This window comes from Lygodium microphyllum, chromosome 8, assembly GCF_053477565.2.
Source record: "Lygodium microphyllum isolate KBCC chromosome 8, Lygodium_microphyllum_v1.1.10, whole genome shotgun sequence".
NCBI classification, from domain to species: domain Eukaryota; kingdom Viridiplantae; phylum Streptophyta; class Polypodiopsida; order Schizaeales; family Lygodiaceae; genus Lygodium; species Lygodium microphyllum.
Window position 1 is genome coordinate 163,532,291 of NC_141142.1, and position 27,995 is coordinate 163,560,285.

Sequence of the window (27,995 nt, forward strand, 5' to 3'; positions counted from 1 at the left end):
CTGCATGTCTAGCATCCTGTCCAACACCCTAGCCATGTGTACCAACTGCCGCTACAAGCTGTCCAACTAGCTGTGCAAGAGCACGTGGCTCCTCCTAGAATATAACCCTTTGTATCTCTACCACCTTTTCAAGCTGCCTATGCATCTTGTCTTCATGAAAGACTACATCATGGATATGGATGACTTTCCGCACCTGTGGATTCCAAAGGTGGTAACCCATCTTGCCTGCATCTCCATAGCCAAGGAAAATGCATTTGACACGCTTAGGATCCAACTTAGTCCATTTGTCCTTGGGCACATGGCAGAATGCCTCACATCCAAAGACACGTAGATGTGCATAAGACAGAGGTGATCAGTCCATACCTCCTCTGCAATCTGGAAATCCAAACCATTGGAAGGTGATCCATTGATGACATGCACAGATGTACTGACTGCCTTAGTCCAAAAGCTTTGTGGTAAGTGTGCATGGCTAAGCATATTGCGTACATGCTCCTGGATGGTTCTATTCATCTATTCAACCAAACAATTCTAGGGTGGGGTATAGGGGGTGGTCAACTGATGCTTAATACCCCTCTCGTCACATAGCTACTTACATGCACGTGATACATATTCTCCCCCATTGTGAGTCCTAAGGCATTTCAGCCTATGCCCAGCCTGGTGCTAAACCAATGCAAGCCATCTCTCTAAAATACAGCCAAGACATCTAGGGGTAAGCCCAGACTTTACGCAAAAAATTGTCAATGAGTGTCACAAAATACTTTGCACTGCCCATAGACTGACAGGGCATGGGTCCACAAACATCCCAATGTACCAATGCAAGGGGCTTACTCATGCATGTCCTACAAGACTTCTTATGTGTATTCCTAGTCTCTTTGCCATAAAGACAATGCTCACTTGAATCAAAACATGCATAGTCAAGGGGCAGTAAGTACTGCAAAAACTAGAAAGAATTTTCATTCCCTTCAAGGACATATGGCCCAAACGGGCATGCCAAAGAGATACATGTGGGATGGAATTGACTAAGAAAACATGGTCAATAGAGGACCCATCAACTACAAGAGGATAGAGGCTACCAGCCTTGGCACCTCTAGCAAGCACAAGTCTATCCATGAGTGATCTTCCAAGTGCAGAATCCCCAAATGAAACATGAAATCCAGCATCATCAAGCTACCCTGCAGACATAAGACTGCGTGCAAGCGTAGGTACATGGCGTACATCCTGTAACAAAAAAGTACTACCAGTAGAGAACTACAACCGTACATCCCCAATGCCAACAATAGCAAGTGGCTTGTCATCACCCAAGCGAACTGAACCAGAGACAGTGCAGTAGGAGTGAAACCATTCACGGCATGGTGTAATATGAAATGAAGCATCAAAATCCAAAATCTAGCACTACACATGCATAGAGTAAACCTCAATCAACGGTGTAGCATCACAAGAATTGGCTGCAAGTATGTACTCCCCATCAAAGTTATCAATCTGCATGACATTTATCTCCTCGACTTTCACACTGGATTTCGCAAGTACCATGCTGCAATTAGAGGAGTTTTCCTGTACTTTGTCTTTCCCCTTCTCTTTGCGCTTGTCATTGCACAACTCATGACATTGTCGGCGTATATGACCCTTCTTACTGCAATGATGATGACATGTTATATTAGATTTCTCCCATGAGACTTGTTGTGTGACTTAGCACGCGACTTAGACCTAGACTTTTGCGAGTCTCTGCCACGACCATTCCCACGGTCATTCTTCCCATTACCATCTCTGCCTCTAACATTCAAAGCATGCAACACACGAGACCCATCCAAGTTCTTACGGTTCATCTCTTGCTACAAAAGAGTACTCTCTACATTAGGCAAGTTCAAAATAGTAGTAGGAGCACATAAGGTAGTGCGGAATACATCCCATGAGTCACTCAGAGTCCCAAGAAAAAACAATGGAGTAACCTCATCATTGAAGGTAATGCCCTACAAAGTCAAGTGCTTCAAAATAGCATGAACTTGGCTCAAATAAGCAGACATTGTTATATTCTCCTTCATGCGCAGGTCCATAAGCTGGTTCAGCCAATACATCTGACTTGTTAGACTTTTCTTGTCATAGAGGTTCTTAATTTTATCCCAAAGCTGCCAAGCACTCTGTGCTTTCTCAACCACATTGTAATGCACCTATTCAGTGAGAGACAAGATGAGGATGGACTTGCATAAGTCATCAAGCTCATCCCATTTGTCATCAACCATAGTTTCAGGCTGCTCGCCATGCATCCTTAGTGGCTTTATCTGCGATTTCTGCACCAATACCTACCAAACTTGGTTCTTTCAATATGCATAATTCGTACCATCAAGCTCAGTGATGTTGAAGATAGCACTGTTACTGGAAGAAGATGCCATACTGAACTCCAAAATGGTGCAAATAGTTCAAAATGGCTTGATGTTTTCTACTGCAAATAGTTCAAAATGGCTTGCTGTTTTCTGCTGTAAATAGCCAAAATACCATCAAAACCAAGGCAAAATGACCACAAACTGATAGCTAATGATGTTGCCCACCAAGTGCCATCAAAAGTACATAAAATCAATATGATTCAACATGAAAATTCCACGTGAGTTCATACATAAGTTCTTTTTGTAATAAATTGCAATCAAGTACAATGAGAACAAACTATAGACAAAATGAATGCACCAAGGCAACCACTGACTGTCAAAGCATAACCAACATCAAACGGGCATAATCAGCATGTGAGAATCATACAAACATCTAGTAAACCCTCTAGCATATCAAATGAATCCATTAGTAAGCTACCACACCCCCTGTGTAATAGGGCAAAGTGTACACAACACTGGCAAGACCTAACACAAAGAGGTGTATTCTCAAGGAGTGCAAAGCCCAAATCAGCCCAAATACATATGTGAGGACCACCGCATATCAACCATGCAACATCCAAGTGAAGATCCCAATCTCAAGTATCCAAATGCTCAAGTAGTATAAAATGCCTAGTCAATTTCTATCAAGCGTATCAAGAAGATTCCACTAGCACAAAAGCCGTAAATATCAAGCAAAGAAGCTCAACAAGGGCATATAATAGCACCAATGTCAGAGGATCCAAGATCAAGCATCAATAAGACCTCATGAGCATATAGGCCACATAGCATCTATACATAGCATTCATAGACATTAAGTACATCCAAAATGTAACTCTAGCAAGCCGAGAAATACCCAAAGTAAGCCCCGGGCAATCAAATTTCAAGCCAAAGCAAGGCTCAGTAGCTTCCCACTCCAAACAATGTAACGGGCATGTAGTAGTGGCATAGGCCAAGCATGTCAAGACCAATTAGACATAAGCAAAGTACATGTCATAAGTACATCAGAGATGAAGATCCCAATGCCATGTGAAGCAAGGTTAAGCTCAACCAATGATTCGAGAGAAAATCCAAGCTCTATGTCGATCCCCGGGAGCCACTACAACAATGTATAGATCCAAGACATAGCCTGAATAATGCAATAGGCATATCCAAACATAAGCAAAAGAGCTTCATCTCTAAATATTCCAGCAGCAAATAAATGTCCAAAATTGAGCAAACAATGGCTCAATCCAAGCTCAAAACCATAAACAAACCATAGGCATACTTCCCCATATGTATAGGCACTCACACGGCATAATCGGGCATCAAATGACCATATAGCATAAGCATAAAATGTAATGATAGGGGGCTTCCCTATTTTAGGCTACTTGTAGACTCTATAAAATAGTCAATGGCTGAGCAAATTCAGCCCCAAATGCATCTCATATCATAGGCAAACATTCCCCTAGCATTCGGGGAGCATTCAGGACCAAGCGAGCAACCGATGTCAATGCCAACCAAGCATGAACATAAAGGCTGATGTAACACTATTTGTGGCTGCTTGTAGACTGTGGAAAATAGTCCTGCACTCAGGTAAATCAGTCCACAAATCAAGGCCAATCATAACCACCAATGTCGAGCATCAAGGGGGTGTTCCCAAGTGCCAAATGAAGTGTTTTCAAGCTGCCAATGAGTGCCAAGGGAGGGCTGAGGTAAAAAATGGATTTTTTGTAGGTCTTCAAGCCAACCCAAACTGATCTGGGGCCTATAGAAGGGCTGGAAAAGGTTAAGGCAAGGTTGGGAGAGTAGTCAAGGACCCCTAAGAGCTCCCTCGTGAAGGGCAAAGTCACCGGTAGAGAGTAAGCATCACAAGAAGCAAGAGGACATGGCTGCCCTACTTAACAAAACCTATGGATTGAAGTAAAATAACAAAAGAGAGATCCAATACCTTTGAATGAATGCCTTGAGGGTGCCCAAATGAACCGGGTAGGTGCTCGGGAAGCTAGGGAGTGACGGGAGCTCGAGAGAGTCGGTTAGGCTGCCGGGAAGGAGACCCAATGAGTGTAGGTAATCGATAGGAAGCTGAAGGAGTCAGAAACAAGTCGGAATGGTCAAGCAACCATGCTCTGATAACACTTGAAAGATGAGAATGATTGAATCTTGCTTGGAAGAGCTATGGCGGGAGAGCAAGAGCAAGAAAGAGAGAGAGACCAAATGGGAACTCCAACAGTCACAATGTGTGACTGGGCCTTCCTTTATTCAAACTGTCACTAGAATAATAAAGAATAAAGTGATTATGGTGGGCACCTGCTACCTGCAATTTGCAGTGGCGGCAGGTACTATCAGTGTAGTAATACACAGGCAGCTAGGTAGAGACACCTTTACCCCCAACACCAACTACCACATCTCCAGTCAGTCTATCATCATCCTTCAACGACCATAGCACACTGTTGTCTAAATCCATTTTTGATAGCCATTGTGAAATATGCACTAATGTCTCTAATACCAAGTAACCTTCAATCATGCTACCTTCTAGCCCAGCTCATTGTTGCACAAAGCCTTTCAAGGTTTTCATGAAGAGCTCCAAGAAGAACATCCATCGCATATGGATGGGTCCCGCAATCTCCACTTCATCTACAAGATGCACCAGAAGATGGGTTTGTATCGTGAGTATGTTGCTAGGAAAGTACTTCTCAAAGAGACAAAGCATCTCCACTACTCCCCACCTTGCGGATTCAATAGGGGATGTCTTGATCTCCTTCTGTGAGCTCCATTGCACTAAATTCGTCAACAACCTATAAATTGCCCCGCGTATTTCCAGAGTGAGGCATCCGGTGATTGCGATTAATAGTACAAACTACCATAAATAAAGAAGCATTGCGAACATCGGCTAGACACTAAATAGCAAAATACGCAGGCCACTTACAATTGGGTCCAGTACAAACTTGACATATCTTATGCCAATCATGGGATTTTAGCCTTGATAGTTGGTCGTCTTTAGAAAAAACGGATCTAAGGGAATGCATAATGCTCGTCGAGGTGCAAATAGACCTGATAATTTACTTCACAATGCACTCTTCTTTAGTGGATAGAACCCAAGGAATGCGAGGTAGTTGCAAGCAATCATCAATGCTTCGACTATGGCCAAAGCACCTCCATCTTGCCTACCTCTTTCAAATTCATTCATGCCCCTGCAATGTCTCTCTTTCCTCTGATTTGGTCCCATAGTAAGCTGCCTACATTTTTGAAAATATGCATGGGATAAAACAAGTGGTTGATCTGTAAGTGGGTCCAATATAGCAACTCATAGAAAACTGAGAACTATCACATTCTGTTTAGATGTGACTCCTTGTGGACCATTTTCAACTCCTACGAGCTCTGAGCGTTCATTCGTGGTGGAGGTCGTCCAAGAAAACCTTTCCTCAGTTCATGACCCTTCGGCAAGAAAGCGGCATGTCCTTGATATACCATATTCTTCATGGTTCATGACCTTCAGGAGTCCAGCACAATGGACATGCATGATAACACGAGGTAACCAAACCTATCTCAACACCCCTATTTAGTCAACACAAACTTGAACGAGCTATGTTAGATATCACCAATGAGAATGGAAGCCTACTTACATGAGCACTTCCCAAATCCTGGAAAGTCATGCATGGTCCACATGAGAATGACTCGTATATTTATTGGTGGACCGTCGACCGATCGTGCTTGCTAATATCTTCCACAGTGACCCCCTCCTCCCACAAAATTTTAAGCTCGTCAACTAATGGATGGAGATAGACGTCCATATTCTTGACTTTGTAGCGCCCAGGAATGAGCAAGCTAAGGATCAAGTGTCCTTTCTTTGTGTAGAAAGCCACGGCGGGATGTTGTTATTAACAAGGACTACATGCCACACACTGTAAGAAGTCGAGCAGAGACTAAATGGGTTCACCCCATCCATAGCAAGATCGAGACGAAGATTCCTTGGCTCTCATGCAAAGAATGGAAAGGTAGAGTTAATGTAGCTCCATGCACATGAATCCGTTGATATTCATTAGACTCCATATGTGGATCTATTATGTGCATGCCACTGTTGAGATATCGAGCTCCACTCGTGATATGCCAGGGTGACCGTTCTTTCATGTACATGAAATCAACTCAAGGGTGGTCGAGAGGTTCGAGCTCCACATCAAAGTGCAATTTTTGATTGTGTTATTTGCTACTCCTCTCTTTCCTTCAAACTATAATATAGATTTCTCTTTCTATCTTTCTACTTACACCTCTTTATCAAAAATTGTATTGATTTTTATCAGATTGTGACTAGTGGTGTTGCAATTTCAAACTTCACAACTACCATTTATTTAAACAAAAATCCAATAGAGGATATTCATTTTTCATATGTTAATATACGTTTAATTAAACACTGAATCATAAAGAGACCAATGATATTCATATATTCCATGTTCTTACTAATATTGTTCCATGGGACATAGTTGTAGCAATCGGCCATATCAAATTGAATGTGCCAAAATCTTCTCTTTATGTTAGGAATATTATTGCATACTATATTTTATTTCTTATTTTACATTCAATCCTAAAAATCCACTATTTGAAAAATATTACATTTATTTTATATCATGATAATTAACCATTCCTAGTATATATTTTGTGTGTGTGTGTGTATGTGTATGCATATATTTTGATATATATAATTTTTTGTGCAGATATATATATATATATATAAATTATACACACACACACACACACACACACACACACACACACACACACACACACACACACACACACACACACACACACACACACACATACATATACATATTATGATTATAATTATATCATATAATTACATTTATACTATATAATTATTATTTAAATATTAGCATGTATATTTTATCTATTTAAATTATACTTATATTATCATTTTATTATATAATTTACTTTATTAAATTAAAATTTTATGTGATTTAGTATATTAAATATACATTTTAACCTATTAAGTATAGTTTTGAATCACTTACATAATTTAAACATATTAAACTAATATGATAAATGTACTTACACTTTTTTCAACCATTGAGACGAAATTATTAGAGAGAGAGAGAGAGAGAGAGAGAGAGAGAGAGAGAGAGAGAGAGAGAGAGAGAGAGAGAGAGAGAGAGAGAGAGAGAGAGAGAGAGAGAGAGAGAGAGAGAGTTGCTATCCAAAAACAATCACCTTTATTCGATTAGAGCATTTGATTTTATCTTCACCATAGCATCACCTCCATTCAATTTTGGTTTCCAATTACTTCTCTTCACTCCCTACCTCTCTTGCTCTCTTCCCTAAGCTTATTTTGCTCCATATGCTTGTAATTATCTTGTCCCTATACCTCCTCAAAAACATGACACAATGTTGTGCCTTATTTTGGGGGAGGTAGGGAGTAAGAGAACTCACATACAGCTGCCCCAAAATAGGGAATGACACTGTTTCAAGGCACTATGAGGTTCAAGCAATAAGCAGCAACTTGTTCGCAATGGCATTGGGAAGTGGCATGCAAAAGTGCAAGAATGAACAACATTTTAGTGTATCTCTAGGTTCCCTAACATAGGGCACGACATCGTGCTCCATTTAGGAGATAATGCATGAGAGATAGATTTGAAATAAATTGATTCTACGATGATGGGATGGTCTGCACTAATGATGGTGTCGAAGGGGTTTTTGTTGAAAGGTCGTATCCACGGGGGATTAGAGGTAGAAGGAAGTAGAGATAGGAGATGGAAGAGAAGATAAAGAATACACAAGAGCTAAACACAATAATGACAAAGCACAATGAATCAAATCAATATGTATTGACAGAACCTAAAATCCTTTGTCTGGCACTACTCAAAAGCACTCTCCAAGCATTAGATCTCCTAGAGTTCCCTCATAGAACAAAAACGTGGATAAAAAATAATAGCTCCTTCTCTGCTACTCAGAACCCAAATCTGATGGCTCTGTTGGCTTTGAAAGGGGGGTAAAACCCCAAGACACTTGATAAGGGATCTCCCAGATCACTTCCTCTTCTTCTTCCACTTCAAAGTATAGTTTTCAGCCTGTCAACAGCAATTGCGACGCATATGATTTCGCCTAGCTTTCTTCTTTATGAAAAATCTAATAACTGGTTGAAAAAGCCACTTGCTTTTTGCATGCCATCTTTTTGGATATTTACAATAAATAATAGGCTAAAATTGTCCAAAAATCTAATATTTTTGGACCATCTATGCCACTCACACTAGTACTAATGGCCCAAATCACATTGACTCTCTTGATCAATAAGAAAGTCGGATGACGATGCATTCCATGCTTTTTCACACTGTGTCTACATAGCATCACAACATCCACCCCCTCTAAACCTGCACATCCTCTGGTATGTGCCAAAATCCTAGTTGTCATCGGATTTTGAGTCCTCCTCATCCTCTGCAACCATATCCTTTGCTTCTTCATCTTCCATATCTTCTTGGCTAGCCCCTGTATCATGGTCACTATTTTCTTCCAATTCTAGCAACTCATAGGCATTAGATTCCCACCTCTTGAAAATTTTGATTCTTTTCCCTGCTATCGAAAGTTTTATGGCTGTCCCATCCAATTCATTTAATGCATAAGTAGCATTATCAAACACATGTCTTACCACATAGGGTCCAAACCATCATTTGGAAACTTTATGCATGGCACTATGCTAGTTGTCTAAACTGCTATCATAAACCAATACCCAATCCCCATCTTGTATGGTTCTTGGTCTCAGTCTATGTCTTTTGTCAAACCATTTCTTGTTCTATATCCTTGTTGCCCTTAATTTTGCAATTACTGCCTCTATGTCTTCTGACTTTCTTTCCAACTGTCTAATGTGCAAGGCCAACAACTCCTCTCAATTCAACTCCTCCTCCCAAGGTAGCACACTCCATGTGATTGTCATCTCTTCTATCGGTATGATAGGTTTTTGACCATACATCAATTCAGTAGGCATATATCCTGTAACAGCACTATGTATTGTTCTGTCAGCCCATAAAGCATAAGGGAGCAATCGTGGCCACTCTGTGACCTTCTCTCCACATGCTTTTGCCAATGCCTTCACAATAGGTGGATGACCTCTTTCACTTTTTCCATTTCCTTTACGGTTATAGGCTAAAGTTAAAGCAAGCTTTATCCCCAACTGTGCAAAGAAATCATGAGCTTCATCTGCATCCAAATCACCCCTATCTGTAGTATTTTTTCCCACACAATCATACCGACAAAAGATCTCTTCTAAGAGAAAAGTACACACTGCATTTGTTGTCTTAGTACGAAGAGCTCTCCCTTCCACTTGATTAGTCAAGTCTTCACGAGCAAGTACAAGATATCTCATTTGCCAAAGACCTGTAGGCATCGTGACCAAATCCACCACTCACTTAAAATGAAGAGACAATGGATATGTGGGCTTTGTAATCCATCCCGATGTCTCACAGATGAATACATTTGACATGTCGTACATGTTTCCACAAAGTGAGCAACATCCTTATACATACCCTGCCACCAATATCTTTCTTTGATCTTTGCAAAAGTACCCCAAACACCTCTATGACCAGCCCACAAGCTTTCATGAAATTCTTGCATAACATTTACTTGTGAAGCTCTATCACCCAAAACTCACAATGGCATACCCTATTTCTTTTTAGCATGTTTCCATAAGTATCCATCTTTTAAGAAAAACCCATAGGCTTTCCTCTTGATCTCCTTGAACTTCTCAGCCATTCTCCTGCATATTTGTCTTCCAAAAACACTTCTACACAAGATGCAAAACATCTAAAGTGTCTTCTCTTTGTTGTCCAAGCTTCTAATGTTGTAGCAACATCTTGCATTGCTAAATTCACTCTTACAACATCATTTTCAGCCACAAAAAAGTCATCTTCTTCCTCCTTATCCATCATCCCATCTTCATTCTCATAGCATGCTCGAGATAACACGTCTACCACTGGGTTATCTCTTCGTATAATATGCTAAAATTCAGGGTTCAAAGATCTGATGTATGTAATCCACCAGAGCATAGCAATGTCCGGGGTAGCACAACTAGTAATCATACCCAATACCGTCAAACAATTAGCCTCAATGACTACATGAGCACCCATAAAATACTCCTTATCACATTTAAGGGCTGTCATAATTCCCCATAATTCTCTTTTTACCTGTGGATACCTTCTCTATCGTTCAGTCAATACTTTAGCACCAAAGTGTATTGCATATCTTTGCCCTTCCTCATCATCTTGCCCTATTGCCCATCCAATCCCGATTAGGCTTGTATCAACAGTAATAATGATAGGCTTTCCATGTGAATAGTCAGCCTTTCTCAATGTAGGAGCAGATTTTAAGAGCTGCTTCAATTTCTTCATTGCTTTTTGATGCTTCCTTTCCCAATGAAATCTTTGACCTTTCCTTAGAAGTTGATATAGAGCATTGGCTACATGTGTGCAAAGTGAGAAATCCATATCAAATAGAACACACATGCACCCAAGAATCTACGCACCTCGGATACATTTGTGCATACATCTTGCATTCTATCAATTCCATCTATTTTTTATGGTGATAGTTTACACCCATAAGGCTCACACATATGCCCAACAATCAAAACCTCTTCAACTCCAAAGACAAACTTTTGTCCAGAAAGAGTTAAATGCACCTCTTCTAGACGTATCAAAATCCTCTCACAATCCACCAAATATAATGTGTGATAATTCAGTGGCCATGCGAGGATAATAATGATCACCAACATGCTAAGTGTAGATGTGCAGACCTATCTAACCAGCTGCCCATCATCATGTCCCCACATGTTGAGCTTACCGTTTCAACATGAAGGCGAGATGACATTGACGAGCCTAAGATTTTTTCAAGGCAATTCAATAATCCGCAACAATTATGCATGGCTAGAAAAAATTATATTGCCATGCTTGAAATGAATCTTGCAGGAAGAAAATATATTTCTTTGCAAATTACTCATAGATCCATGTGGAATCCTCTTCAAGGAAATCTTTCCACTAGATAAGGTACTCGTAGAGGCAATGATTCCTAAGAGGAATTTATCTTATATCTAGGATTTTGCCAGGTTGAACTTCCAAAATCCCCTAAGTTGGCATTAAATTTTTTTATCATCTAGGACATGATGAGGGTTGGGGCATAAGGCTTCAGAAGGCTTACGTGAAATACATTATGAACTTTGAGATAAGGTAGAAGTTCTAATATGTGAGCATTCTTACCAAGACTTTTGACTATCTTGAGGGCCCACAATATCTTGGATTGAGTATTTTTTGTTTTCCAGAAGATAGGGAGTTCTTCTTTGGTTGGGGACTCTTAGGAACACCATGTCTCCTTCCTTGAAAGTTTGGGAAGTCCTCTTAGCATCAATGTAGGCCTTTTGCCGATTCTATCCTACTTTAATGTCTTGGTGGATTGCTTTTGTTTTCTGCTCCATCTCATCCAATATTTTCTTAGATACTTCAACCCTCAAGGTCGAATCTGAGAAATTGAGAGGGGATAACCAATGCTTTGTTGGTACGAGGTGCTATAGGAAAATCTTACCAGGGGGATAAATATTCAATCCATCTTTTAGGCTTTATGTTGCAATAGGCTCTCAAAAATCTTCCAACATTTGATTGACCCTTTTAGTCTATCCATCAATTTGAGGATGATAAGCGGTACTAAAACAAAGTTGCATGCTAATGGCTTGAAAGAGGCAGGTCCAAACTTTAGAGGTGAATAATGAGTCTCTGTCCACTACTTACAAGCTTTTTGGGCAATCTATGCAATCTAAAACTTTCTTTGACAAACAATCTAGCAATGTCAAATGCTTTGAAGATAGTCTTCATAGGAATGATGTAAGTGACCTTCATTAGCATATCAACGACTACTAGGATTGTGTCATATAATCCTTTTACTATTGGAAGCCTGACTACAAAATCCATACTAATAAACTTCCACTTTATTTGAGGAATGTATCTCTCTAGGGAGTTTGATCCTTTTTTAACCTTTATGCGTTGCTGACAACTTAGATATTAAGCTACATACCTCAACACATCAACTTTTATTCATGGCCAGTGATACCTTTTCCTCACAGCATTTACAAACTTTGCATAGCCATGATGTCTAACTATCAAACTGTCATGGATATCCTATAGAATCTTATTCTTAAGATCCTAACTATTAGGTGCACACAACCAATGTTGATAGTATATAAACTCCCCCTCAATGTTGTAATGCTTGAATTTGGCCTTTGTATTTTAGACATCCCCCCTAAATTTGATGCATCTTTTTAACTCCAGATGATTAGGGTCCTTAGGAACTTTAGTAGCTATAGCCTCTAAAAATGGGATTGCTAAGTATACAAATACGACTTACAAGAAATCCTCTACTGGCCGATACTTCCATTCATAAGGAATTTAAGAAGGATTTCTTGCTTGGGTGTTAGGTGCTAGCACATCATCCTTTTCCCAAGTCAAAAATTTATGTCAAAATCAAGCTCCTAAAGGATCTCAATCCATCTCCTTTATCTCATATTGAGATCAATTTGAGTGAAAATCCACTTGAGGATTTTGTGGCTTGTCACAAGAGTGAATCTTCTCCCAAGAAAATAGTGATGCCACAATTTCAAGGCATGAATTACTACTAAAAGCTAAAGGCCATATGTAGCATAGTTCTTCTCATAACACTTAAGTTTGCGAGAAGAATATGCCACTAGATGCCCTTCTCGAGTAAGAATACATCCTAATGCCATGATATTGGTATCAATAATGACCTCAAACTCCCTTGTAAAATCTAGCAGCTTCAAGATGGGGGCATGGGGGCGTGGTAGTGAGGTATTTCTTTAACTTGTCAAAGCTCTCATGTTCTCACAATGTCCATGTGACTTTTTCTTGCTTTTTAATAAATTTAGTGAGGGGTGTTGCTAGTCTCATCTCCGTCCTTGATATTCTCAACCTTGCTGAGTTTGATTAGGTAAATAGGAAGTCATTTTCTTAATCCCTTCAAGATTTAACTAGCCTTGGCTAACTAAATCTTAGGTTTACCTACTTTCCCTTGTGATTGGACCATTTTTTTAAAATAGATTTTGAGTGTGGCCCGACCTTCCCTACAGTGTATGTTTACTTGATTGGGTGCTAACTAGTCCATTCCTAATAGGCAGTCATAAATTCCTAAAGGGACAACTCAAAAATTTGCTATTGTGGTCTCTTCACCTAATAGGAACTCAACATTGCTAATGGATTGAGTTGACATTGTTTCCCTCCCATTTGCTAGTTCTACAATGAGTTTTTTGGAGGGTATGGGATTTAACTTCAACTTTTTTTCACATCTAGGAAAATAAATGAATGTAGCTATTAAAATATTTGATGCTTGAACATGGGAACTAGATTTACGAGAGTAGAAAGAGATGTGGAAGGATAAGCATGGATGAGTTGGCAACAAAAAGAGGCCAAACACAACTTGATTTTTTTGTCAAGTCTACTTAGCATATGGGTTGGATAATAATTGTGAACTCTTTAAGCCTCATGATGTTTAGTCCTTGAATGATTACAACCATTTCATTTTATTTTCTAGAATATGTTTAAGTGTTAATTTAATATACATTATCATCCTTAAGTTTCATCTCCTCACTATGAAAATAATTTAATTATAAATTTTTATGTGATTCAAGCAAGCAAGTTGACAAAACCAAGTTATGATGAATGAATATCACTATAAAATTTTATTTTTTTAAACGTAAGATCGCACAACTAAAGAATTTGTATATTTTTGAAGGTTAATATCACCTTGGATTATGCCAAAATTTAATGACAGGCATTCCTAATGTCAACTTTCCCTTATTCTACGAGATTTTAAAAATGTTAAAAATTTAGAATATAATTTTGTTCTTTAAAAAATTAATTATCTATTTACTTTTTAATAGTGCTTGATGCATGTAAGATGACTAACATCTTGTTTTCCTATGTTCCTAAATTACTACGTTTAAAACATCCTTATCACAACGATACACCCTATTTATGGGTAACTCCTATGATTCTTGACTAAGCAACATATTTATGAAACCTATTAAGATGTCTGTTATTTCGTTAAAATGATGCGTCTTATAGTTTTGGAAAACTGAAGATTTTATCCTTTAAAGATGCACTTAAGAATTACAATTTCTAATGCATTTTTCCTTTCTCAATGAAATGGATTGTATGAATATGAAAATACCTAATTTTGAATGCCAGAATTACTAGCGTTGATAGCCCCATTTTTTTTGGCATTGAGTTACACTGAAGATGACCCACCACATTGGAAGACCTGCCTCATTAGAGACACTAACCTTTTTGCGAGGGGACATGATGGATGGAGAAAAAAGAAAGTGGGTAGGATGAGACAAAGGGTTTGCAACTTAAAGAAGTGCTTCATTAGAAATAAGCTTGGTCTTCACCTTCTCACTCTCTCTCAAACGCTCATGCATATATTTTTATTTCTTCCTTCTTATGTTTCCTCTCTTTCTGACATCATTCTCTCATTATTTTCCCCTCTTATGATAGGATTTATGAGGTGTCACTGTGTGACAATAAGAGGAGAAATTGATTCCAACAATCCAAGTGCCAATTTAGGAAGGGAGAGTATGAAATATCCTTATGATATTTTTCAAAAACATAAATGGGGAAAGAGAGAGAGAGAAACAGATTGTCATTTGATCCCCAATAATTGGGGGATATCCTCTATTGAAGGGGGGTTTTAATGAATATGGACGAGAATCCCTCCCTCCCTCCCTCCCTCCCTCCCTCTCTCTCTCTCTCTCTCTCTCTCTCTCTAAGCAGCCATGTACAGTCTCAATCAAGTTTACAGATGCAGAAACACGAAAGCAGGCCTCCATTCGTAAAGAAAATGGTCTCTCCTCAACATTTCCTGTCTTTCACAGTAGAGAGATAGTAGCAGGGGAGGTGTGGATAGATCCATTGCCAGGCAGAAAGTTGAACTTCTTGGGCAAATAGAGTTGTCTTTAGAAAGAGGTCATGTATACGACTTCACATCTTTGGGCATTGGAGGATCTGGCATTTCTGCTCTCGCTTTTCATGCTCTAAAACAGCCTACCCAGCCTGGGGTCACATACATTCAGATTCGTAGTGTGCAGGATTTTTTTTTCTGTTCTTCCAAAGGGTTACACATTGTCAAGCTTAGAGGCATTGCAGAAGGAAGGCTCCTGGAATGTGCAAGCTGGGACAGCATTTGTGGATGTGCAGTTTCAGGAGGAGGTGAAAAGTGGGAAACTTTCTTCATTGAAGGTGGTCTCTCTGACATTCAACAGGTCTATCGAGGGGGCTTTTTCCCCGTGAGGCGACATGCCGCTCGAGCTCCATAACGTGGAGCTTCTAATCAGCCGAGCTATCAAGGAGGCGAAGAAAGATTTCAAGAAGGATGCGGATAATGCCTTAAACCAAGAAACCCGCCGGCTCTATGAGAGGATCCGGCGACTGGAGGAGATGGTGAAGACACTCACGGAAGAGAAGAGGGATCTCAAAACCGACCTGGACGAGCTACAAACGGAAGTGTCACATCTACGGGAGGCAAGAGAGGACGCGGATTTCAAAGCGGACCTCCGAGAGGCTATCACGAAGGAATGCCGAGAGGACCTCGAGGTATGCATTAAAACCGAAGTTGAGGCTTCGAGAGAGGGATGGGAGGAAAAAATCAAAGCAAACATGAAGGAAGAATTAGAAGGGAATAAGGAGGGGTGGATTGAGGTAGTGAAGAAGAACATTAAGAAGGAGGTCCAAGAAGAAAATAAAAAGGAGGAGGTAGTCTGGGTTCAGGAGACCTTAGAGGAGGAGAGGCTCAGGAACGCGCGTAGATTGAACGTGCGTATTACCGGGCTCCCCGAAGGGGCCTCTTCGAAGGAGGATGCACGTGGGCTATGCACCCGACTAGGGTACACGAGCATGCCCTTTACTCAAGCATGGCGTGCAGGACGAGATACTACCAGGGTCAGAGCTCTGATATTACATATGAGCACATCGGAGGACAGAGCCGCTTTCTTTCGGAAGCGGATTTCGCTCCGAGGGATGACTGGGGCTCCCATCTTCATGGATGAGGACTTGACTCAGATGCAGATTGCACACAGACGAGCATGCATGCCACAGATACTCCAAGCACGTAGAGAAGGCCGTAAGGCCTTCTATTGAGATGGCCGGATTTTTATAGATGGACGCCCCACCAAATAGGGGGGCGCCTATGAGATGAGGCAGAGGACTGTACAGGAGACCCCGATACGTGTGGCAGTTTGGAACTGCAACGGCTCCCTATGGTCACGGCCGGACAGACTTGAGGAGATTTTACCCGACCATGATGTTATATGCCTCACAGAGACACATGAGAGCCCAGAGAGAGGGCTCCCACGCATTACAGGATTTGAGTGGGTATCTGCATACCGGGCTACTACTAGGCAGAGCACATCTAGGGGCTCAGGAGGGGTGGTAGTTCTATTCCGTCAGGGGATACAAAGACATATCCAGTTAGTGAGGCGAGATGAGGAGGCCAGTTACATATGGATCAGAGTGCAGATATCAGATGAGAGATGGATCTATATGGCAGTATGCTACTTTTCACCACGAGGGTCCAGATATGCTACTACGCAGGGTGATATTCAGGCCAGAGATTCCCCCTCCCCTTATTCACAGCTCTTAGAGGACATTATTCTGTATTCTAGTTTGGGTGAGGTCTTCCTTATGGGGGACTTCAACGGGCGCACACAGAGCCGACAGTGTGAGAGTTTTGATATGGAGCAGCCAGAGATCATGAGAGCATTAGACCCTGAGGAGTTGGGGATCAATAGGGAGTCAGCAGATACTAGGCCAGACGCCACAGGGTATGGAGGGCATTTACTTGAGCTTGGTAGTAGACATCATCTTGTTATTTATAACGGGATGGCACGATGGCCATATTCAGGAGGTCTTACATGCTTTCCACATGGGGGGGGCGAGAGTACTGTAGATTATCTACTCGGACCGATCGATGGGATGCATACTATCGAGTCCTTCGGCCTTGGGAGACTTCCACTCGGTGCCGATCACACCTTTCTCAGTTTCTCACTCCTCACCTCATTACCATCACCACCTGCAGATATCATACCCCACATGCATACTACCATACACTTCACTCATGAGCTCTCACATGTTTACTCACAGCATCTGGAGGAGCACATCACGTCACTTGATCCATATGCACCCCTTGATACACTGACCACTGATATCACACGCATTCTGCATGATTCTGCTACACTCAGTTTTCCACATCACACATACACGCACCCCCCTCGGACCGGTACCATGCCACAGAACAGGTGGTATGATGATGAGTGCAGATATCTACGTCGACAGCTACGCGATTTGGAGGCCAGAGGAGAGATCACACACAGACAGGCGCAGAGACGCATACACCGCTTGACCCGCCGTAAAAAGCGGGAATGGGAGGAGGAGAGATATTGGGATATATACCACCTTCTTATGAGCAGAGATTGTGCAGAGGCATGGAGACAGATCAGAGAACCACGCTCACCCACACCGATACATGACCCTGCAGTATGGCATGGATACGCACAGAGTTTATATCATGTACCCGCACAGCCGCTGATACCCACACCATGTACACCGAGACCAGGTATTTCATCCTTTTTCACCACTAGTATGGTGAAACATGCTATCTCACGGTTACAGCATGGCCGCGCTCGAGACCAGTTTGATCTTCAGGCAGAGCATATTATATATGGCAGAGACAAATTGGCTCCACTCATTGCTCACCTCTTCAACTGTGCATTGTCTGAGGGGTTCCCTGACTCGTGGACAGAGCACACCATTGTACCTATCCACAAGTCAGGGGATCCTATGGATCCTAACACATATAGGACCATCATGATTGGGCCAGTTTTGTCCAAACTTTATGGCACGGTGATGGAGGAGGAGCTCAGCACGCTGGCAGAGAGAGAGTGCATGCGTACACCCGAACAGGCAGGGTTCAGATGGGCATTTTCTACCATAGACCACATCTTCACTCTCCGTTGTCTGATCGACCAGACACGAGTGAAGAAACAGAGATTGTACTCTTGCTTTGTGGATTTCCGCAAAGCCTTTGATACGGTTCCGAGAGAGAGGCTTTTCAGACGCCTACTTGATCTAGGGGTGGATGATGACATGATGTGGGGTATTTATGCACTATATGAGCGGGTTACTAGCAGAGTCAGATGTCCGAGAGGTATATCAGATCCCCTTGTGAGCACCATTGGTGTGAAGCAAGGATACCCACTCTCACCGACTCTATTTGGGCTATACATTGATGAGATAGCAGAGTTTATTCAACAGCGAGCCGGTGGAGGTATAGATCTCAGTGGAGCCACAGTTCATATCTTACTATATGCAGATGACATTGTGTTGGTCTTAGACTCAGCTCAGGGATTACAGCAGCATTTATTAGCATTGGATGATTTTTGCATACAGAGAGGCATGACAGTGAACCTTGGTAGAACCAAGGTTCTTATATTCCATACATCAGCTCAGATACGCAGACAGAGTATTTTCATGGCAGCAGGAGGGAGTATTGAGGTCACTGGATCATATGTATATTTGGGAGTCACCTTTACAGCAGCTTCAGGGACTTTCTCGATGACACATGCAGCTCGTGACCGCCTCACTAGAGGATACTCAGCATTGGCTCTTATGGAGCGACAGTGTCATCAGGCACATTTCCACGAGCCCCGCACCAAGGGGTGGCTCTTTGATACTCTAGTCACTCAAGCACTGATGTATGGAGCAACTATATGGGGGCTAGGCCTTGCCGATTATGTATGGACATTGATGGAGAGACCTCAGGTGATCATGATATCTAGATTGATTCGCAGCAAGGCCTCAGTCCCACATGACATTGTGCGAGCAGAGCTTGCCACACTGCCCATGCTAGTCGAGGCATTATTTCAGACAGTCTGCTTCCTACACAGATTTCAGGATATGGACAGAGATCGCATTGCATATAGAGCATATATGGCATCTCAGGAGATGGCTCGAGCGGGGGATACCACATCATGGTATGCACAGACTAGAGCTTGGCTTGACAGACATGGGCTGGACATTGATAGACTCCCACCTCTTCTATATGATACTCAGGCTCCCACTTACACCCTCTCTCTCTCTGAGAGGAACAGAGTCATCAGACAGTAGATATGGCATATTTATATACAGAGGACATGGGTCAACCCTGCACAGCCACTACCATCGAAGATGGCACATTATTATACACAGTTCTTGAGGATATCAGAGCAGGGATTCATAGAGATTCCGAGATATATGCAGATCTATATGCCACATCGATTGAGAGTTCTTATTGGACAGCTCAGGGTATCATCACATCAGCTTATGATTGAGAGTGGCAGAGCCAGTGGCATCCCGCGGGAGGAGAGGATATGCCCCCTTTGCAGATCAGAGGTGGAAAGTGAGGAGCATTTTGTTCTCAGATGCCCGGCATACTCAGAGTTGAGATCTAGATACACATTGAGCAGCTCACTTCAGGGATGTATGACTGATATGGATCAGAGATCATTTGGCCGTTTTCTAGGAGAGGCATGGCACATCAGAAAGCAGAGCACACAGCGGGTCCCAGTCAAAGAGGGGCCCACCCAAATGACTATTACACAGTTCTTTCAGACAGACAGAGTGAGAGCTACTGTACCAACCTCTAGCCAGACCTCCGGGCTCACACTATAGCAGGCTGAGGACCAGCGTACCCGACGCCGCACGAGGATCCGTGGGTTTCAGACCCCACAGCCACACCGATAGGAGATCCGGAGGATTCTTGATCTACATCGATAGCAGACTGAGATCCGACGACACTCGACACATTGGATCTCAGATCTCCAGTTTGCTCTTTCTCCACCGCCGATGTACCACATCCTGCATCCATGAGGGATCACCTGCTATTAGTGACTTCGACGACTGCTACTACATCCCAGGATAGTATATCTCCCTGCATCTGTTACATATACACATCGCACCACTTTATCATAGCCGACAGTTGTTCCCCTATCACAGCCGACATTTGTTTCCCTTTTGTAGCCATTATCTGGAGTACTAGAGCTACATACGCACATAAACATACACGACACTTATCACACTCACAGCACCGTATTTTTAGTTTCCAGTTTTTAGCTTTTCATTCAGCACTTTTATTTTGGATAGCTGGACCTCATCAGTTGTATGGGGACGAAAATGATCAGGCAATGGCAAAGGATGGGGAAAAAGGAGAGAGAGTATAATGATGATGATGATGATGAGGTGGCATGGGGAGGTAGCAACAGATGCAAGGAAGATGGGAGGTGACGACCAGTTTGATGATGTCCTCCCTCCCCTTGCCCCCTTCTAAGAGGGGAGGAGAAGGAATGATAATGATGACAATGGGGAGGAAAATGATTAAGCAATGGCAGAGGATGGGAAAAAAGAAGAGGGTATGATGATGATGATGATGATGTCAAATGGCATGGGGAGGTAATGGTAGATGTAGGAAAGGAGAAAGGCGATGGTCATTTTGTTGATGGGCCCCTCCCCCCCTTAATCCATTCTCCCTTTTTTCATCTTTTATAATTAAGGTTTAAAAACCTTAGTAAGTAGCACTTGTTCCCACGCAATTGTTTCATGTGTAATCCTTGTGCAAATGCAAAATAATATTAACAATCCTGAGATTTTTCCAAGGTAATTCAATAATCCATGACAATTGTGTGATTGAAAAAAATTATATTGTCATACCCAAGATGAATCATACAAGAAAATATATTTCTTTGCAAATTATGGAGCTATTACAACTTCCACCTAGACATCTAAAGAAGAGCTAGTGCTATTGCTCCATCTACAAAATGGCAAAAGAATTGGCTCAACAAACCTAGTATAAATCCATCAAATGCTTATTATAGCTAAACTCTACATTTAAGCACCTCTACCATAAGAGTATTCCTATCCAAGAAAAACTTTCTTATAAACTACCTAAATACCGATTGCAAACATATCACATTTCTTCCCATCCATGCAACAAGGCTTCTTCGCATCTCCAAGGTGGAAGAACTTAAATGATAGTGTATCTCCTCCAATCGCTTTGTGCGAATTTGGTACCAATAAAACCTTGAAATGGCCACTAAATACTACCTTATTACCTTACTGAAAAATGACATGCAATCAATTTGCCAAGAAACGACCCAACCTACTACAATATAATATTCTTACAATCTATTCTTAACCAACAACTCAACACACCCAAAGAGTTCCTTTATCACCCGCTTCTCGTGAACAAAGAGAAGCTTTACATTGCTAGTTGCTTCCATGGACCCTCATTGCTCAACAACTCATATCCTATTTGTATATCCTTATGGTTTAACTGCCTAATTGGATACTCTCACCAAGCTCACATATAACCTAGACTTTTACAAGACTAGTCAACCTTTAAAGCTCTTGTAAATAAATAGTCATTCTTGATGTGCATATTAATAAACCTGAGACCATGGACTAAAAAACAACTCAAAAAACTCCTCACACTAAATCAAAGTCCACAAGCTCAAAGGCTCACACTAAATCAAAGTCCACAAGCTCAAAGGCTCCAATTCTTTTTGACAAGAAAAATGGCTATCAAGGAGATCCCAACCTACCTAAAGTCAATTTTTGTGATAAGAAGATTAATAAGATACAACATTATTATGTAAATTTTACTTTATTTTTTCATTTGTAGATAATTCTAATGAGCATTAATTATTTGTTGCAAATGGTAATTCAACAAGTCCCTACCTCTCCTATGCAACCCATTCCTCACCCAATACTAATCAAAGGTCCCCTCAATGGGAACAAAAGATTTCAGTCAACAAGCATGTGGGAAGCAGGACTAATACGATTTCACCAATCTAGAAGAATTGATCAGCACACATCAAACCACAAGAGACTTGATAGCCAATTCTAACCTAACCAACTATATCCGGGCCATGGATACCAATGTTCATTTTATGAAGGATATGCTTCAAACCTGGCCATCGGCTTCATTAGTCATAGGTGGTTAGTGAGTTTGCCTTTTCACTTCCAATGGCTCGGCTGGCAATTATTGGAAAATTCTTAGAGAGAATCTAGTTCAATTTTTGACAAGTGCTCCAAACATGATCTAGGAGGCCGCCCGCGTCCCCATACATAATGTGAAGGAAGATTACGCAAAGCTTCACCGGATATTTTCAGCAGAAATGATGGAGATTGCTCATATAAAGGTGCTCTAAAGAGGCAAAGAGCACTCTTCCCTGCGTTTCCTCCTCTCTCTCTCTCTCTGAGGGACGTCACAATAGTAAATTCAATTATCATAATGCATAGTTTTGAAACCTCGAAAGGTGCCCAACGATACGAAACAAGACGTTTCTGGTGACACTGAGATTACAGGGCTGAAAATGCTCTGAGGAGTTCTGCTGCAGCAATTGAAAGCTTTACTCTTCGGGGTTAATCCACTCCCAACCAGACTGTTCTTGGTCGGTGAACAAGGACTATCGTCGAACATCTTTTAACTTGATAAAAGATATTCGCGCACAAGAGCACCCAAGTCAAGACACTTTCAGGAGGAGATTGCACCCTTTCCATCCATCCTACAATCAGTGCCCCAACCTGATTTCTGGGTCTCTCTTTATAGCGCTCAATCGAAGACCACCTCTGCTACCCATCTGTTGATTAAAACTACCTCTGATTGCTTGACTTCACGGCAGACAAAATTTTTCCCTGGCCCGGAAAGTTAACAAACAAGAGAAGCCAAAATGCTTTAACAAGGGCAGTTTATCGTTCTGATGGTCCTAATGTAATTTTCAGGTCAGTCACTGCATTGCTCATGTAGGTTTTCCGCAACAGCCAACTTGAAATTATTATCCTATGGGGTTGGATCCCAACATAGAATGTCTGTATGCTGTTTTGCTGGCCTGAAGCTCTCATTTGCATGTCAGAGAACCCAAATGGCTTTCCGAGGCCACTGCCCATTCTTCTTAGGGGACAGCACTCAGTCTGACATCCAGGCCTCTCAGTGCAATAGGTTAAATAGATGGCCCTTCATCTGAAGAAATATCATGTTCTGCAGAAATCACATTCTCCTGAATGGACTCTTTGAAAGGCATTGCACAAACTTCAGGATGCCAAACTATTCAGAAATCACTACACCTGAGACGAAGGCAGGCAGAGCCAGAACAACATAGGTGCTCCTGCAAAATATGTCGAGAGGAGTCAACCATATTCATTAGGACATAAAGTTGATCCCCATGTCTCGAAAAAACACTGCCAACTAGAAGATGATAAAGTTCGCACATTACCTCACCAGCTTCCGTGTGTACTGGTTCTGCTTTAAGGCCTTCTTTAATGCCAGCTGCAATATAGCCATGCACATAATCGACTTCATTATCTATACAAACTGACAATGCCCAATCTAGATATCATGAATGAGAAATGCTGCAGTACACAGACTATAATTGATTTGATAATACATACGTACCTCGGAAAAAACCGATGCCCGAGAAGCCCATGATTTGGCTTTCAATGTGATTTTCTTTGCAGCTCTTCGCTGCCCCATACCATACTCTGTACCCCTAACAATATGAGCTCGAGCATTGGCAGTTTTCCCACCTTTCATCCATCGGGTTACTAATTTACCTGTGCCCATTTGCTTGAGGTTCATGGCCCCCCTCCTAGTCATTACGCTCGATACCAGAGATGGTTTCTGTGGCAGCACTATGTTAGTGCCATTTGCCCTTCTACATGAGGCAATAGGACTTGTTACTTGTCCCTCAACAACTCTCTTAGACTCTCCACCATCGGTTGCATCAACAGATTTCCAGTTTGTTACTGTGAAATTGTGTGCACTTTCCCTGAAGCACTCCAAAACCACTTTGCTCACTGGTGGCACATTCAGACCCGGAATGTAAAGTTTCTCCTTCAATATTGTTTCTCCACCATGTGGTGAGCCATCTCTAGCTTTTTCAAGTTGCTTCCCTTTCTTAACTGCATTCTTATGTACAGAAACGTCTCCTAGCTTGCTTCTTAAGCCCTTCTCATAAGTATGTGAGTCAAAAGCACTCAAGCTGCACCTAGACTTACTATCAGCCAAAGATACCTCTGCATATGCTGCATCACTTGTTTTGGAATTAAGCGCTGGCTGGGGAACGTCTCTTTCTCCTGCCTGTGAAGCCATGAAAATGCGAATAACTCTTTGATCACCATGTTCAGAAGACCTTGCTTCCGAAGCATCTATATTGCGCTTCAAGAAAGAGTGTCCCACTGCCTGGGAAGACCATTTTTGATCATCTGGGACAATCTGCTGTCCAAACAGATGAACAGAGTGGATCTCAGCATCCGTAGTCTCACACTCAAGTTCTTCTAGCATCCCTACCTCGAGCTGATGTGAAGCATCTCTCTGAAAGTGCAAACTCTCAGACCAACTGCTTACACCTTCTAGAGACCATTCATCAAAGCTCCCGGCATCAACATGCTCGTCATGAACCGTGGCTGGTGTGCAGTGACAATAAGCTTCTTCAACCTCATTTTCCTGTTTGATCTCAGGCATCATTCGCATCAGTCCTTCATGACTTTCTGACCTTTCCAGTGAACCTTCTATGCAAGCCTTCAGAGCAGGAAAGTGGACTCCTATCGACGGAGGAAGAAAGGAAGGACGATCAAAGGGACGATTGTAGTCCCCCATGCTGCCAATGATCTTATTTAAATTCTACTGCGGAACGCACGCATAATGCTGCCATAATTTTGCGTGCATGTGATGCGCCCAACGGGAAGGTCCTCAATAATTTGTATTTGCCGCGATCAAAACAGGCCGATCCTTTGGCTTCGCAAATTGTCCTGCCAATTCTTCAGAAAGTGCGTAAATTTTTATGCCAAACTTTCCAGAGGCTGCGTTGAAACTGCGCATTTCTGATTTTCGACGGGCCTAAACGAAGCATTTGTTACGTGCATCTGCATGATCATCAGCCTCAAATTTTCTTATGTCCGTAAAGTTATGCCAAACGTTGTGTTGAAACTGCGCATTTCTGTTTTGTGACGGGCCTGGACGAAGAATTTGTCATGCATATCTGCATCATCAGCCTCAAATATTGTTATAATATCTGTATTATCAGATTTGAGGCTGGTGGAACAACATTAGGTCAACCATACCTGCAGGAACACCTGCTGTCATGTGTCTACGGATGTACTCTTAGATGAGATCGATGAAGCTCCGGACGTAAATTTACTGACAGCATGCAATGTAAGGTCGCAGTTGGAAGGATCAGGCCCAGACGAAGCGACCAATAACGACGGGCTAGGATGGAGGTTCGGGCAGGCACAGGCGGCCTGCCATGGACGAGAGTGATGCAGAAGGTCGGTCATCCAGGAGGAAACCCTAAGCCGGCGATGAAGATGGAGGAGGAGAGAGCATTGTCGAGATTCGATGCAGAAAATGCCGAACGGATGAACGAACGAACAGTTATATAAGATTAAGTGGAGAGTGACGGAGCTTGCACTCCATTAAAGCGCAAAATCGAGGAACACACGCAAACATAACATTTGTGTGTGTGAAGAGTCTGGGACTCTGGTGGGCCCCAGCCAATGGGGATCGGTCCCAACCCCGCACCTGCTGGCCTTCAACGTCCAACTACCGGGCCCCCACCGTTATGCCATTGAATACTATAACCGCCCGGAGCGGGGACACTCGCACATTAGAGCCGCGCCATGCCCACGCGTATGGACTTGGGAGTGTGTTGTGAGACCCTCAGGTCTCTGACCACACACAAGTCCAAGTCATAGAGAGAAGATACACAAAGGAAGAGAGAGAAGGTCTCATGGACCAATCTCTTATCGACAACAGCTCATGTGAACTCAAGCAAGTTCATGGTATACTCTCATTTTTTGAGGGTACTCCATCAATTCTCTAAGTGCTATGCACACAAACTACATTAGTTAAACTGCGTCAATCATGCATATTGTAACCTCTACTCCATGGACTTGTGCAAGTGAGGCGCGGCATGGCCTAGCTCTTTGGCAAGCTACCAACTATAATGTAATTATACTATTATTATAATGTATTACAATACTACCGAATACATAAACTAGAATTCTAGTGCTAGTAGGTCCAAGGTGGAATGTCTTTTAAGGATTGCAAATGTATTGTATATACACATCATACATGCACTCGCACACATGTACACACAAACTTTCTCGTACATTCTTTTTCATGCCTTTTTCTCAATCTAGTATCGCTTGTGTGTCTTAATATGATTTAGTTGCAAAGCAATGTTCATGATAAAGCAAGGCTTGCATTTAAAAAAAAGCATTAATAAAGAGAGAGACTCAATAAGAGTGGAGCATGAGTAAAGAGCTCTAGCACATGAGAGAAGTAAGGGATAATTAAGATTTTAAGTGTCATTTATTTAGACAATGTGTCCTTACACACACAAAGTGGCCTTCATCTTGCATCCACATCAATGTACGATACTTTGTCCATGCTTTCATAAGCAAATTTAAAAGCATGAAGACGTAGAAGTGGAGAGCCTTGAGGACAAGGAATGGCCAAGCCAAAGCAATGAAACAATCTTGAAACAATAGCTCTATCACATAAAAAGAAGTGGGAGAAACACCCTAGAATACATTTGGGTGCATCATGCACTATCGTATAACCTTGCAAGGCATTTGGTTATGTGGGATGAAAATGGACTAAATGGGATATAAGTCACTCATGGAGTAGGCTCAAGTCATCGAAAGGGGCACCTTAGTTAGAGGGATGGAAAATCTAAGTTGCTTAACAGCATACTAGATTTTTGTGTGCACTGCGTCTCTGCAAAACTTACTAGGAGCATTAAACAAAAGAGAATTAAGAAGAGTCTCATAGCAATACAGCAAGAAAGTGGCTCGTGGTTCATTGACCAAACCGACATACTTCAACAATGTTAGGAGTACTTCCAATGTCCATACAAGGATGAAGGCCCTTTAGACAAGTGAGCTGAAATTGCTTGCTAGAATATGTGGGCAAAGTCAACACAAATGCTGAAAACATAAATTTGACGTCTCTCTTATCACAAGAAGCATTGATAGAGGCACTCAAGAGCATGGGCATGGAAAAATCCATGATGCATGAGAATATCGAAATGCATGTTGCACTTTTGATAGGAGTCACCATTAGGAAAAATATGGACTAAAAAATGGTCATTTTTCTTAAGAGTTAATGACTCTCCTATCTAATGATAAGAGATTTGAGGTGGACCAATGGGAGAGAGGGTGGTGTGTATATTTTATTCACTTCCTTTTTCCCCTTAGGCCCATTACAAGTAGTCTTGTCCCCTACCTTCACTCCTCCTCCCCCCCATCATGAATCACGTGGTGGGGAGACTTGCTTGATCTACTGCACCAAACACACACAATACACACAAAAGAAAGCTCACTCAAGAACCAAGAAGAGAGATGGAGGACATTTTCTTACTGGTTTTCATTCCTTCTTCCTCTCATAATACAATGTACACAAAGTATATATAAGATACAACATAAAGAAAAGTAGCATATTAAGTAAAACAATGTATAACTGACTATTCCAATCAACTAGTACTACTATTATGCCAACTTAGATAGGTGTAACTAACCA

General features: G+C 41.8%; 1 protein-coding gene and 1 pseudogene across 4 annotated transcripts; one reads left to right on the plus strand and one right to left on the minus strand.

Moving 5' to 3' along the window:
- Window positions 1-15,685: 15,685 nt before the first annotated feature.
- On the plus strand, window positions 15,686-16,564 carry LOC148033097 (uncharacterized; annotated as a pseudogene).
- A 5,325-nt stretch (window positions 16,565-21,889) lies between these two features.
- Window positions 21,890-25,878, minus strand: LOC148033098 (uncharacterized). 4 transcript variants are annotated; one of them, XM_087683828.1, is made up of 4 exons: window positions 25,538-25,878; window positions 23,871-25,429; window positions 23,692-23,744; window positions 21,890-23,583 (listed from the first exon to the last, which is right to left on the minus strand). In XM_087683828.1, exons 2-4 carry the CDS (start codon window positions 25,071-25,073, stop codon window positions 23,523-23,525), a joined length of 1,317 nt encoding a protein of 438 aa, XP_087539954.1. In that variant the 5' UTR covers window positions 25,074-25,429; window positions 25,538-25,878; the 3' UTR covers window positions 21,890-23,522. The 4 variants fall into 4 exon arrangements, with proteins under 4 accessions (XP_087539954.1, XP_087539951.1, XP_087539953.1 ...); XM_087683825.1 differs by having other exon boundaries at window positions 23,871-25,455; XM_087683827.1 differs by having other exon boundaries at window positions 23,871-25,878.
- Window positions 25,879-27,995: the final 2,117 nt, after the last annotated feature.